General features: G+C 42.1%; 1 protein-coding gene across 1 annotated transcript in view; it reads right to left on the reverse strand.

Moving 5' to 3' along the window:
- Positions 1-2,096, reverse strand: part of calcoco1a (calcium binding and coiled-coil domain 1a) — a 12,327-nt gene extending 10,231 nt beyond the window's left edge. The window contains exons 1-3 of the mRNA XM_012841708.3: positions 1,900-2,096; positions 423-584; positions 149-251 (exon numbers count right to left, since the gene is read on the reverse strand). Coding sequence (XP_012697162.2) covers positions 149-251; positions 423-554 — 235 coding nt within the window. The 5' untranslated portion in view covers positions 555-584; positions 1,900-2,096. The remainder of the gene's footprint in view (positions 1-148; positions 252-422; positions 585-1,899) is intronic.
- Positions 2,097-12,163: the final 10,067 nt, after the last annotated feature.

Genomic DNA, 12,163 nt, shown 5'->3' on the forward strand with positions numbered 1-12,163 from the left:
TTTCCTAGCTACACTGTGGAACTGCAGAATACACCTCCTGCCAGATCAATGCCCATTTAAAAAGCTTAGATGCCTTTGAAACTAAAGTTACGAAGTTACAAAGTAAATAAGGGTGCAATTTGTTTAAGTCTGAAAAAAGTGAGAGAACCTTGGAAGTGCACACAACAGTTGACATCACTCCCTTCCTTGTAGCCAGCTGGCGCCAATGCCCAGACAAAGGTATGGTAGTCCTTCACAGAGGCCCAGCCCACCTGTGTAACAAGTCACAAAGAGATTCATTTTTAAGACCATGCACAAGAAAATATACTCTTCACAGTGTCCCTAATTTATCATTGCTGTTGGATGACAGCACACAGTTGACCGAATACACCCAATTTCACTCTTTCTTTATATTAAGCAATTCAAAGGGTGCATACATGTACCTTAAAGAGTCCAATCCAGTCATTGCTGGCCCAGATGTGCTGGGAACTGATGGTGTAATGGCATTCAATCCGGCTCTCTGGGAAGTAGCCGCTGCCGACATTCCGGAACTCCACTTTCCAGGCGGTTTCCATGACAACAAATTAAGTTGATATCCTCTGCACCTGCATAAATTGCCCAGTGAAGAATGTTGAAATTATGAAAAAGAACTCTTTGATATAGCACAAATCTCAGAAGGTTGTGCATTGCACTATGCTCATGGTTACACTACACCTGTTGAGATATATAGAAAAGTTTTTTTTCTTTTCTGTTTGGCTGTAAGTAAATCCTTCAAAAACATCTAAATATATCGAGACAGCATGTAAGGCCTTCAGGCCAGCACCCTACAAAGGTCACAACCACACATTCATCTGACAGCCATCACCCTTTCACAGCCAGTGAAAAGCATGGTAAACACCTTAAACCTACTGCATGTTAAAAAGGTTCGGTCTCAGATATCAGGTTAAATATTAGTAATGATAAAAAAACTGAAGTGTGGGTGAGAGTTGAGTGTGAGTGGGAGTATGAAATGAGGTTGTGAAACATATGAGGGCTGAGATGTCTGTAATTTGTCAATATGACTCAAGTCCTCAGGTTTATTTACTATCTATCCTACTATAGTTACCACAATAATCTGATAACACATACACAATAAACTATACTATTGGATTTCATGTTGCTGTCCTGTAACATAAATACTGCAACTGTCACTGCATGCCATAGCCCACATGTTAGAGAGGACCAGCAGTTTTTCCATGCACTTGTAAAAAGATAGCAAGATATTTATAACAAGTGTAAAATATATTTTTAACTATGTTAGTTTTGCAGAGATCATGTAGCTTGCGCATTTCAGGCTGGGTCTACACAGTTTAGAACAATGCTCCCCAGCAGTGTCTGAGGGAACAGGTGTGTGGGGCCTTGTAATACAATACATGTGCTGTACCAGGTTGAGGAGACGGACATATTGCGTTACAAAAAGGTGAAGAATTGAATATGGGGCCTTGCACGTGTGTCTGTAAACGTTAATGACCAAGACATGAATTAATTTGCTTGTAACAATTCAGCTCGTTAGGGCTACAGGACAGACAGTATCCCCTGCTTCACTTTGACAAAAAAGCATAACCCTTAAGAGGTGACAGGTCTATTTACCAAACATGACGTTAGAACAGAGAACGCACAAACAAAGCTAGCTAGCTAGCTATTTATTTTACGGTGCTGACAATCCTCTGATTTAAAACACAATAAGCAGTTAGGACAAAAGCTCTTCACACAAACTCGAGCCACCTAATAGGTTTACCAAAATGGCAGCTGAAGACTCTCAGGAATCAACATCAATGCATGGTATCTCTGCCTACAGCACATGTCAGCAGGCTTAAAGCATGAGCACACGCAGTCTCCAGTATATCTGAAACTGCGTATAACACGTCAGGAAGCACTCACCCCCACTAGACTTTTCTGCGGAGTTTCCGTCAAATTAGGCAAAATATATATGTTTAAATGTCGATGCCTTTTCGATTAGGCAAACATCGCAACGATCTCGTAACACATTGAACGTTTCTTGTGTCTACTATTCCACGGCCAGAGAACAATAACAAAAACACAAGCATGAGCTCCGAGTTGAGCCCAGTGAGCATTGGGAATTGATGTTTTGAGAACATAGGCCAGCTTGAAAGCAACGGTATCATGAACTACATTTCCCAACATTTAAGAAAGCGCTTGAAGGTCAGCTCCTGTTACGTCAAATACAGATCATTCGTTTCCGCATTCTTGGCCATCCTCGAATTCATCGCTGACACTATTATTGGTGGATTTCTATAATACATTGCCTTCTATCCAATAAAAATATATACGTATTTTTCTTGATGGAAAAAACAACTCAACTCTTTTTCAACGTTGTGATAATTGCGAAAGTGTCGTACAGTCTATTTTGGACCTTTAGTTCTTATTCTTGTTTTTCTCTCTCTCTAATAGTCTTGCATTTTCGGTTCCATATATGCCAACTATATTTTATGACTAGGCTTCACTTGCAACCACGCTTTTATGGTTGATGTGAGAACTTCTTAACAGCGGGTATCGACTGTTGCTTTGCGACGTTAATGAAAGTCCACACAGTACACATATCTCTTTCGTGGCTGACTCGTGGTAATTTGACTCTGGACTACTTAGCAGCGAGGGACATAGCAGAGGCGCATAGGCTATAACATTACAATGACGCTCTCAACTGTTTGTCAGACGCCTCTTGGTTGATGTTAAATGTAGTTGTTTTTAGCGACACATGTGATACATTGTATACCCATGCCTCCTCAGCAGCAATTGCATGCACTAAACCAGTGAACGATTTGCCATCAAAAACCATCTGTAATGTCTTTGATGTACACCAGGTGGCAGTGTACTGCAAGTAAACCATTAACTCAAACAGCTTGGTAGAATTTATCCTCGAACAGGTCACATCATAGAACACATATGAGTCAGAAGCCTTCCAGGTCTGATTCGCTCTGTGCATATTAAGCTTAAAATGTAAGTACACTAAAAACTTAAGTTGCATTCATGCTGGATTTACTGAACACATTTGGAATAAGACCCACGTGTAGTTACGTCAGTTACTGTGTTGGATGAACCAACATTTTCATGCTACCTTCAATAGGCACCAGTAAATAATTATGCTATAATAATAACTGCCTTTGTCCAAGTGTTTTAAATACTTTTAGTGCAGTACAGTCTTCATGTACATCTGCATGCTCTCTGATAAATCAAGGAAAATCAGCTTTAGTCTGTGTTAAAATGCAAGACCGTTAAGAACTGACAGCCTGTCTTGATGTTTACCGGTTAGAGGCCCTGTCATTTAGATGAACAGTTTTAGTGAAACTAATTAAGTTTTCTGCACTCTGACTTAACTGTACAGTCAATCATCTCTGCTGTGTCTCAAGCTCAGAGTAGCTTTGTTCTCATACAGCCATTGTTGACATTTACAGTCTAAACAGCACATCTGATTTAATGTCCAGAGGTTGGGCTCGGTGACTCGGTTAGATTTCATATTTATGAATGTGGGCAATAGCTACTCTGATGTACTGGAGAGGGAGCGAGGCTGTTGAACTTGGCACAGGCTGTGCCCAGGAGTTTTTCTTCACGTGCTATTTGCAGGTTATACATCACCCTGATATATGGGCTGAAGTCAAATATAAGTGTTGGTTTAACGCTCAAATGCTCTCCTGCTGAGGCTCAAAGTAAAATAGAACATTTCTCTCTTTCGTTTTGTTTTTCTTTGTTTGTTGTTTGTTGGTTTTCTAAGTGCTCAAGCACCACCACACTGTCAATCCCTATGACAACTGGTACTGTCCTGCCAACATCTACATCTGGCTGGTATTTTAAAACGGGTGAGTAGAGCGTCAACAGCCACTCTCTCTGCGGAAGTGGGTGTGGAGATGGCTGAGGAGATGCACACAAGATGGCCTTCTCCTCTGAGCTGCTAATTGTATGCAGGCAGTAAATGAGGCAGCCCAATAAATGGCAGCTGAGACGGTTTAACAGAGTGAACAGGGCCTGAGTGAGGGAGGAGGGCTTTGCCGGACTGACTGCAGGCAACCGGGGGGAGGGGCAGGGTCGGCAGATTGATGGCTGGCAGACAGTGCAGTTACTGACCTTGCTGCATGGTGGTGGTAGTCCCTGGAGCAAGGCTATGGTTCCTCAGCCGCTCTCCTCCCCCTCCTCCCCCTCCTCACCCAGACCATCCAACCCCAACCGCTTTCTCGATTTTTCTTCAAGGAGGAGGGGAGGGAAAGATCAATACAGAGAAGTGGACCGGTAGAGAATTATGGCTGGTGTTACCATCCCATTTTGCCATATAATTCCTAACCTGGTCAGGGGTCTCATTGCTTTTTTTATTAGGGGCAGCATGACCTGCGATACTATGACCAGTATGATGTTTTTGTAGTTGGGGTTACATATGGCTAGAACCCTTTGCCTGTTCAAGGCCTACAGGTAGAGAGCAGGACGGGTTCTGTTTGTAGATATTGAAGACCCACTGTCAGACTACAGAAAATCCTTAGGATACAAAAGGATGGGAACATAGACCCAGATGAAATTGGATCAGCTTACATAAGGGAATGTGGTTTGATGTTATAAGGGAATGTGGTTTGATGTTATTCTGCCTCGGCCTGCACAGGCAACCATGTTGGCACATTATGCGTCTTACAAGAAATATGAGAGCACGTCATATAAAAGACTCAGTCCCCCTGGGCCATCACATGAAAGGAGAGCAGAAAGATGGTTAAAAGGTTGAATAGTTCATGACTTCTGTCTGCTTACAACACAGAGCATGTTGAAACAGAACAAAGCCGACATACATTTCTAAATGTGAGAATGATCAAAATCTGTTGAGTGCTACAAGACAGGATTGAACCTGCCAAGAATGACTGCACACAGTGTACAGGAAATGATTAAACGTTTCATTATCTCTCTAAGCACAGCTTCAACCGCAAATGAAAATGACAAAACTGTTTTAATAGGAGAACCTGCAGTTGGCTAAGGTGGATAGGTCAAGGTCACCAATATCACCAGGACTGAGGAAACATCAGCCCACCCACACACATAAATTCCATCCTACAGTATGAGTGTGTGCCTATATGTGCGCCTGTGTTTTCCTTGACAGCTGAGTGATAGGTTTGTCAATAGCAACCAGGCATAACCTTGTGCCCAGAAAACCCCCTCATCCTCTCAACCTTGGGGACAGTTGCCATGGATACTGGGGGCAGGCCTTGTTGTGTTGCCTAGTTTTTGTATTTTATGGCACCTTGAAGAAGCGGAGGTAGCTCCAGTGAATGTCACCTCAAGCTTACCTAAACAGTCACCAGATTATATCTCACATGCCGGGTCTATTTCATCATTCCTTGCAGGATGGTTGTTTGAAATGAGGCATGATGTGCCAAACTGAACTGTATTTGTTCAGAAATAATGACATAAATAACATCCAAGAGGCTTTGAAAGCCACAATATGTCACTCGAAATCTTTGTATTTGTACAGGGCGCAAAATTGAGGTATGAGCAAATACACCAAAGGCTGTTATACGTGCTTAAACCCCAATAGGCTTAAAAACCTAATAGAATTAACTTATGGCAATTGGTTAAATAACTAGCTGTAGGAATTGATGATAAATACATATCCATAACCATACAAAAGACAGTGTTCATTTCCCTACTGAGGTGATTAAGGGATTTCAGCTTGATCTTTAATGGGAGGGTATTTAAGAGTCAGGGCCATTTTGTTGATATGGGATGAAGCTGCCGTTGAGGTAATTGCAGAAGAGAGGTGGAGAGAATGATTGAAGAACTCTATGCAAATAAGAAGGGGAGGGTCAAGGGGAGCGAGGCAGAAGAGGGGAATAATCAGAGATGGAGGAGCAAAAGGCAAAAGAAGAGGAAAAGAGAGACCGAGTGATGGATGCCAGGGTGGGAGACAATAGAGGCAGGAAGACACACATTAACATAGATGGAAAGAAGAGAGGAAGGTGAAGGAAGTGGAGATGGTGAGAGAATGCGAAACAGAGTGAGAGAGAGAGACAGGAGAGCCAGGGGAGAGGAGGGTATTTAGTATGCAAGGCCAAGCAGCCCCATCTGCTTAGAGCAGCAGTCCCTGTCGTATAACTGTCTCTGGGCCGCGGGCCGCATAAAGAATGTCTCCGATTTGATGTAATTCTGCGAAAATTAATGACAGCTTTACTCGCTACTGGCCCTGAGGGAATGATTAGTGTTTGATCGTCCATCTGATCAGCGACCATGCCCGCGCCGATGCTGCATGGAAACGCCTCATCAGGGCATAGCCTTGTGCCGGCATCTTGGATCAACAACAACACGCACATGGGCTGCCAAACATGATGCCAAAACATCATCCCAATCGCTGCATCACAAAGCACAGTTTGGGGCATCACTCACACAGGACGGCGATGGAATGCCCCTCCATGTGTATCCCAAAAGGAGACCACGGGCCTACACAAGATGCATACCAATACCTCTCCCTCCAAACAACCTATATGCCCCTCATGTCCACACACACACACACACACACACACACAGTATTTAGTAAAACACACAGTAAATATATACTGTACGAGTGTATATTATGCTGCTACTGAATTTTGATTGTGCAACAATTAGCCCATCAGATCAGAGTGTAACAACAGTTACCAGGATGATGTACTACAGTGGTGAAAAATCCCAAACAGAGCTGGTTGGTTACTGTGGTTTGCCGTTTTGATTTCAAACTTTCTAAAATTGTCAAAAAAATCGTAACAGCAGTAGTTTACTGGCAACTTCAACTCCAACAGAGAATATAAATTGAAGTATCTGTAGCATAATTGCTGCATAATATGTTTTCATTCATCTTGTATAGCATGACATTAGAAAGCTAGTTAGCTAGCATTCAGTATTCTTTCATTAGTGTAAGCAGAACTGTAAGCAATAGACAGAAACGGGCAGTATTTCAATTAAACGTGTTTAAAATACGTAACTTTTTGTCATGGTATTTTGTTGCACAGAAAAAAATAGATGTAATTTGTAATAAAATACTTTTATTTGTGTATTTGAAATACTTAAAATACATTATTTAAAATGTAATTTTATTTTCAAATAAGACACATTTTTATCTCCAGGTTTAAACCGTAAAAAATAACGGAACAACAATTAGCCTAATCACAGGTCTTTTATCTGATCCAGTCTTATTTTTCCCACCCGTCTTCTGTGAAGACCTGCCCACTCTGCCTCTGATTGGCTCTGGCCCTGATAGTTATCCACCATCTCACTCCTCTCATGCATAAACCTGGGCAATTTAACCAACGAAGGCAACAACTACCCAATCAGAGGCAGAGTGGGGCAGTTGTATTATACTTTCTAGTCTACTTGTTGTCCGTCCATGCGCAGCTGGTGCCCTTGTAGTGTAGTTGTCCCAAAAAAATCAAAGGGTACAAGGGGCCTTTCACAGAGAGTCCCACGTACACCCTCTGATGAGGAAAATTGTCTAGCGGACCCTCGTGTACTTGCCGACACGCAAAGTATAACACTGGCAACACAGGCACTGTGCACTGCTCTAATTAATGTATAACACTGGCAACACAGGCACTGTGCACTGCTCTAATGAATGTGTCTTCCTCATTACCAGTAGCAGATGGAAAGAATCTGCTGTGGTATTTGGTGCAAATTTCAAAATATCAAAATGTGGTCAAATACAGTATCGCATGCTAAGGCAAGCTACTGAATGACACTAATACAAGCAATTAGCAAACACATTCTGGAAAATCATCAGTTTGTATAGAATGTATTTTTGTACTTTGAAATTACAAATTACTTGTATTTTACTTAAATACATTTTGTATTTTATTTTGTAAGAAGCGTATATTTGTAATTTGTAGGAAGATACTTTTTGATGTATTGGTGCCCATCTCTGGCAATAGACATGTTGACCGGCAGTTATTGCCATCTACTTATTTTTCAGAATCAACACCAGCTGACTACATTGTTGAATTATTTGGACGACTTTTGCAAAATGCAGACCTGAAGAGAAAATATGTGAGAGGAGTGTCCCTACCATGGCTGTAAAGTATAACCCCATGGCCCCTGTGAGGCGAGGGGGCCCCACAGCCCAAACAGACCCTGCCACCACCTGTCCAAACCAACGACTCACATAAGTATCCTTACTATGAAAGACATTCAAATGTGCCTGCCTTATGCTGCAGGAAAGGGGGGACATGCCCCCACCACTTTTTGAAATCACCAATTTCATCCCCTCCACTATTGACACCTGAAAATAAAATCTGCCTACAGTGAAGAGAAAGCTTCTCAAACCAAGTTCTTTGTCATCTGTTGAAAGCAGTCCGAAGCAATCATTGTCACTCCAGTACATTATGTTAGCTGCATAGATGCATGCTTTGGTATCAAATGTCAGAAACGTCTTCTTAACGTCTTTTTAACATAATTTGTAAGTGCTGCTACTATCACAAGCTTGGTTCTGTTTTCCAAGTCTACATAAAACAAAGTGTTGCTGCATTATAGTCGGATATGGTGTAATGACACTAGCAACTCTGGTAAGGCTAATCTCTAACTAGGTCTACTAGATCATCATGTTTAGCATACATTTATAATGCTGACTATGGTTGGTCACTGGCGAAGTGTGCATAGCATGCATACAGCTAAGTTTGTTGGACCCATGCAGCAGTTGCGTTATTGATAGCTGATGTATGGCTAACATCGTGAACCGAGAGTCTCTGCTGTGAAGTGCGCAGGACTTGATGTTTGGTTGTCATCTGTGGACATAGAATTGGCAAAGTATTATTAATTTATCTAAATGAATCACATATATGAATTTAATATATTTGTTAATATGCTAAATAAACAAATGAGGAACATTTTGTAATTTGGCTCATTTAATTTTTGTTCATTTTATTATAATTATACCTGGTTCTTAGTGTGATATATAAGAATAATAATAACAATGAAACCATAATTTCATAATGTATTAGAGATGTTATTATATTGAATGTAAGATGCGACACACACACACACACATACACACACACATACACATAGGGATATCATTGGGCAGGTACAGAGTGGAAGAGCAGGGTTTGAATTAAGTGGCAGTTGGAAAGCATGAGGTAAGGCTACATTTTTGGAGAGGAGACAAATGGTAACCAGCTTTGTTTACGAGGAAGAAGAGGAAACTAAACGAGCAACAGTGGCCTCTTAGGCAAAGCAAGGGCAATGGATGAACTGGCATATTGTTGAGAAGAGGAAGATCAGCTGTAGAGAATTGTGGGCTATGGTTGCTAACCACATTACATTCATTGTTGGAGCCGCTCGTGATGTCCTCCTAATTCCGCAGAACCTCAGTCAGCGGGAGGGTGAAGAGAGAAGCTGCAAGTTGTGTATGGGTGTTGACTCATATTGAAACATATTCTATCTGGTTGTAAAACTAGCTTAGCCCAGGGTCGTTACACATGGAGACATTTAACCAGGGTTTAAAGTTCTGCACCATGTTCTGCTACTCTCCCCATCTTTCTTCTCACTTCTCATTTATTTATTTCCTATCCCTCATTGCCATAACATTAGCATGTTTGTTTGAAAATAAAGGTGAACTCTTTGAGAACTGGGGGCAAAGTGCAGGATTGGCGATTGCTGACTGATGTCAGTAGACAACTTCATGTTCCACAGTGTATTGTTGTGACAGCTATGACGCCAGACATGGTGTTGTATTCTGACTGTGAGTGCATTCGTTTACTTTACTTTATTGAGTTAATGATTCCCTTTGAAGATGGGATTGAGGAAGCCTTTGAGAAGGCAAAGGCGAGGAAGAGGATGTATGCGGAGCTGCTGGCGGAAGCCATGGAAGAAGGTTGGCAAGCACACACGAGACCAGTGGAGGCTTTGCAGCTAAATCAACCACAACGCTTTTCTGACGGATTTAGGTTTTTCGAGGACAGTCACTCAAAGGAGTTGCATGAGGCTGCTGAAAAAAACAAGCCAGTGGTTATGGCTGAGGTGCTCCCAGAATCGTGAATTAACCTGTATTACGCTCACAGACATGTGAATTATCCTGTATTACGTGAAGAATCCTGTTGTCGCAAGATGTTTAGGTGCCTAGGGTGACCAGGGTTCATATCCCATTTTATTCCCTTACCCTAATCACCTTGAATCCTTAGGGAAGGTTGTTGGGTATGAGTACTTGTGTATCAGTGAGAGGTTTGGTGGTAGGTCCCCAATCAATAGTAAACAAAAAAATTATAAAATAAATAAATAAATATACTGTTTATATATACTATATATATAAATACACATATAATGTATTTATTTTATACAATACACACACACACCTTAACGCTTGCCTGATGAGCAGGAACTCCAAAAACCTGCCAATTTCTTCATACAATTATGAGAATCTATATTCTCTGTAAACATCAATGAGGCTTTCCTCGTTGGTGTAGATAACAACACTGAGGTAAAAGCTCCTAGAATGTTTTGGTCATTTGAATGTGTAGTATACTACATGATAGGCTACTACCCTGTATACTAAGGTGAGGAGTAGCATGTAATACACAGTATTGCACTGGGCCAGTATGCAGTATGTAGTAACCAGTATGACATTCCCAACACAGCACAGGTCTCTCTGTGACTATTTTTATACTCATTTTTACAACATGCCACTTTATGGTATTTGTGATTGGAAGTGGTTAGTCGTCTTCCAATCAGATGGGAAATGGATTGGGAATTGTGCAGGACAGGGAATAAAATTGATCCTTGAAATGGATGCTTGGGGAATTCAGTCCTTGGAGAATAGAAGAGGGCTAGTCCCCCTCCCTTCCCCCTCCAGTCTAATCTCGTCCTGCTCTTTGCTTTGAACCATCTACTCCGCACAGTTAGCTAAGTACTGGTCTGAGACCGGTGTGACTGACCTCTTCTTTACTACCATCGCAAGAAAAAAAATATGGTAGCTGACCGCAGAACAGTATAATGCATCCCCAGCTCATCCCCATCCCCCACTTCCACTGGAGTTCCGTCTGCTCCCTGTCCAGGTCCAGGTCCAGGGCATTTACAAGCCAGCAGGGCATTTCTTTTTTACTGGGGCATCCTGGTGCGTCGCTCTATGAGCCAGCCACATTAAATACGAAGCTCCCTGTCTTATCGCGGCAAAGCCCATTGCTCTCTATCAGGGCCTGTCAGTCCCGCCACACGGCTCCTCTGGGCTTTCTTGTGTTATGTGCCGTGGTGAAATAAAAAAAAAAAAACAGATATCAAAGCAAAGCTACAAATAAACAAGTGATTGACCACACTAAAGAAGCCAGTGGAGAGCGACTCGGGGACGCGAGGAGCTGCTGCAGAGACGGAGGAGAATGCAAATCTACCGACGCTATAATGTCGCACAAATCTCATTCCCATTAATGTGGGAGGAGTTCATGCACAAAGGCTACTTTATCATTTATCATAAACAGTTACGATGCTCCCCCCCATCCCTCTAAGGATCTTTGCCATACACACATTGGAATGCTCTGAAAACCAGAGGAAAAAAAACATTACTCAGTCTGTGTTAATATTATTATTTGCCTGATTTGTGGCAGGAGGCAGTGTTTGGGTTAATACTTCATGCTCTCATGACTCTGCTATGGTGTGGACTGAGACCGGCTAATGCCTGCAGCGACACCGGCCCCCTAAACAGGCCTGAGTCACGCACAGCAAACAAATAACACATCACTCACAAAAGAAGAGGAAATGCTTTTGAGCACTCTAATGAATCGACCAGCGCAAAGGTATTGTTTGATGAGTTAATTAGATGGAGGAGATTTAGTGTTCTATTTACTGTGCTAGTGTCTATCAGCGCTCGTGGAGGGAGCTCCATTAATTTGCCATCTGAGGAGAGAGTGCTCTGGAGTCTCACCAAAGCTGAGTGGCAGCACTTTGGCCCGGCACCTGGATTGGCAGAAAAAGGTACCAGGCCAGACTGCGGGGCAGATCGGCCTGCTGACTTTGATTGAATTGAGACGTTTGCAATGGTTGTCTGTCACAATAACTGCAAATAAGCCAGGGTAAGCAAGAGCGAGACAGCACTGGAAATTATGCCTGTGCATCTGCTGAGATGGACCGCGTCCACGGTAACTTCAACGCCAACTTTTCCAATTTTTTTCTTTGTTATTTACTTCTTTTGTCCGCCATCTTTTTTTTCCAG

The sequence above is a fragment of the Clupea harengus genome, chromosome 4 (assembly GCF_900700415.2).
Source record: "Clupea harengus chromosome 4, Ch_v2.0.2, whole genome shotgun sequence".
In the NCBI taxonomy this organism is placed as follows: domain Eukaryota; kingdom Metazoa; phylum Chordata; class Actinopteri; order Clupeiformes; family Clupeidae; genus Clupea; species Clupea harengus.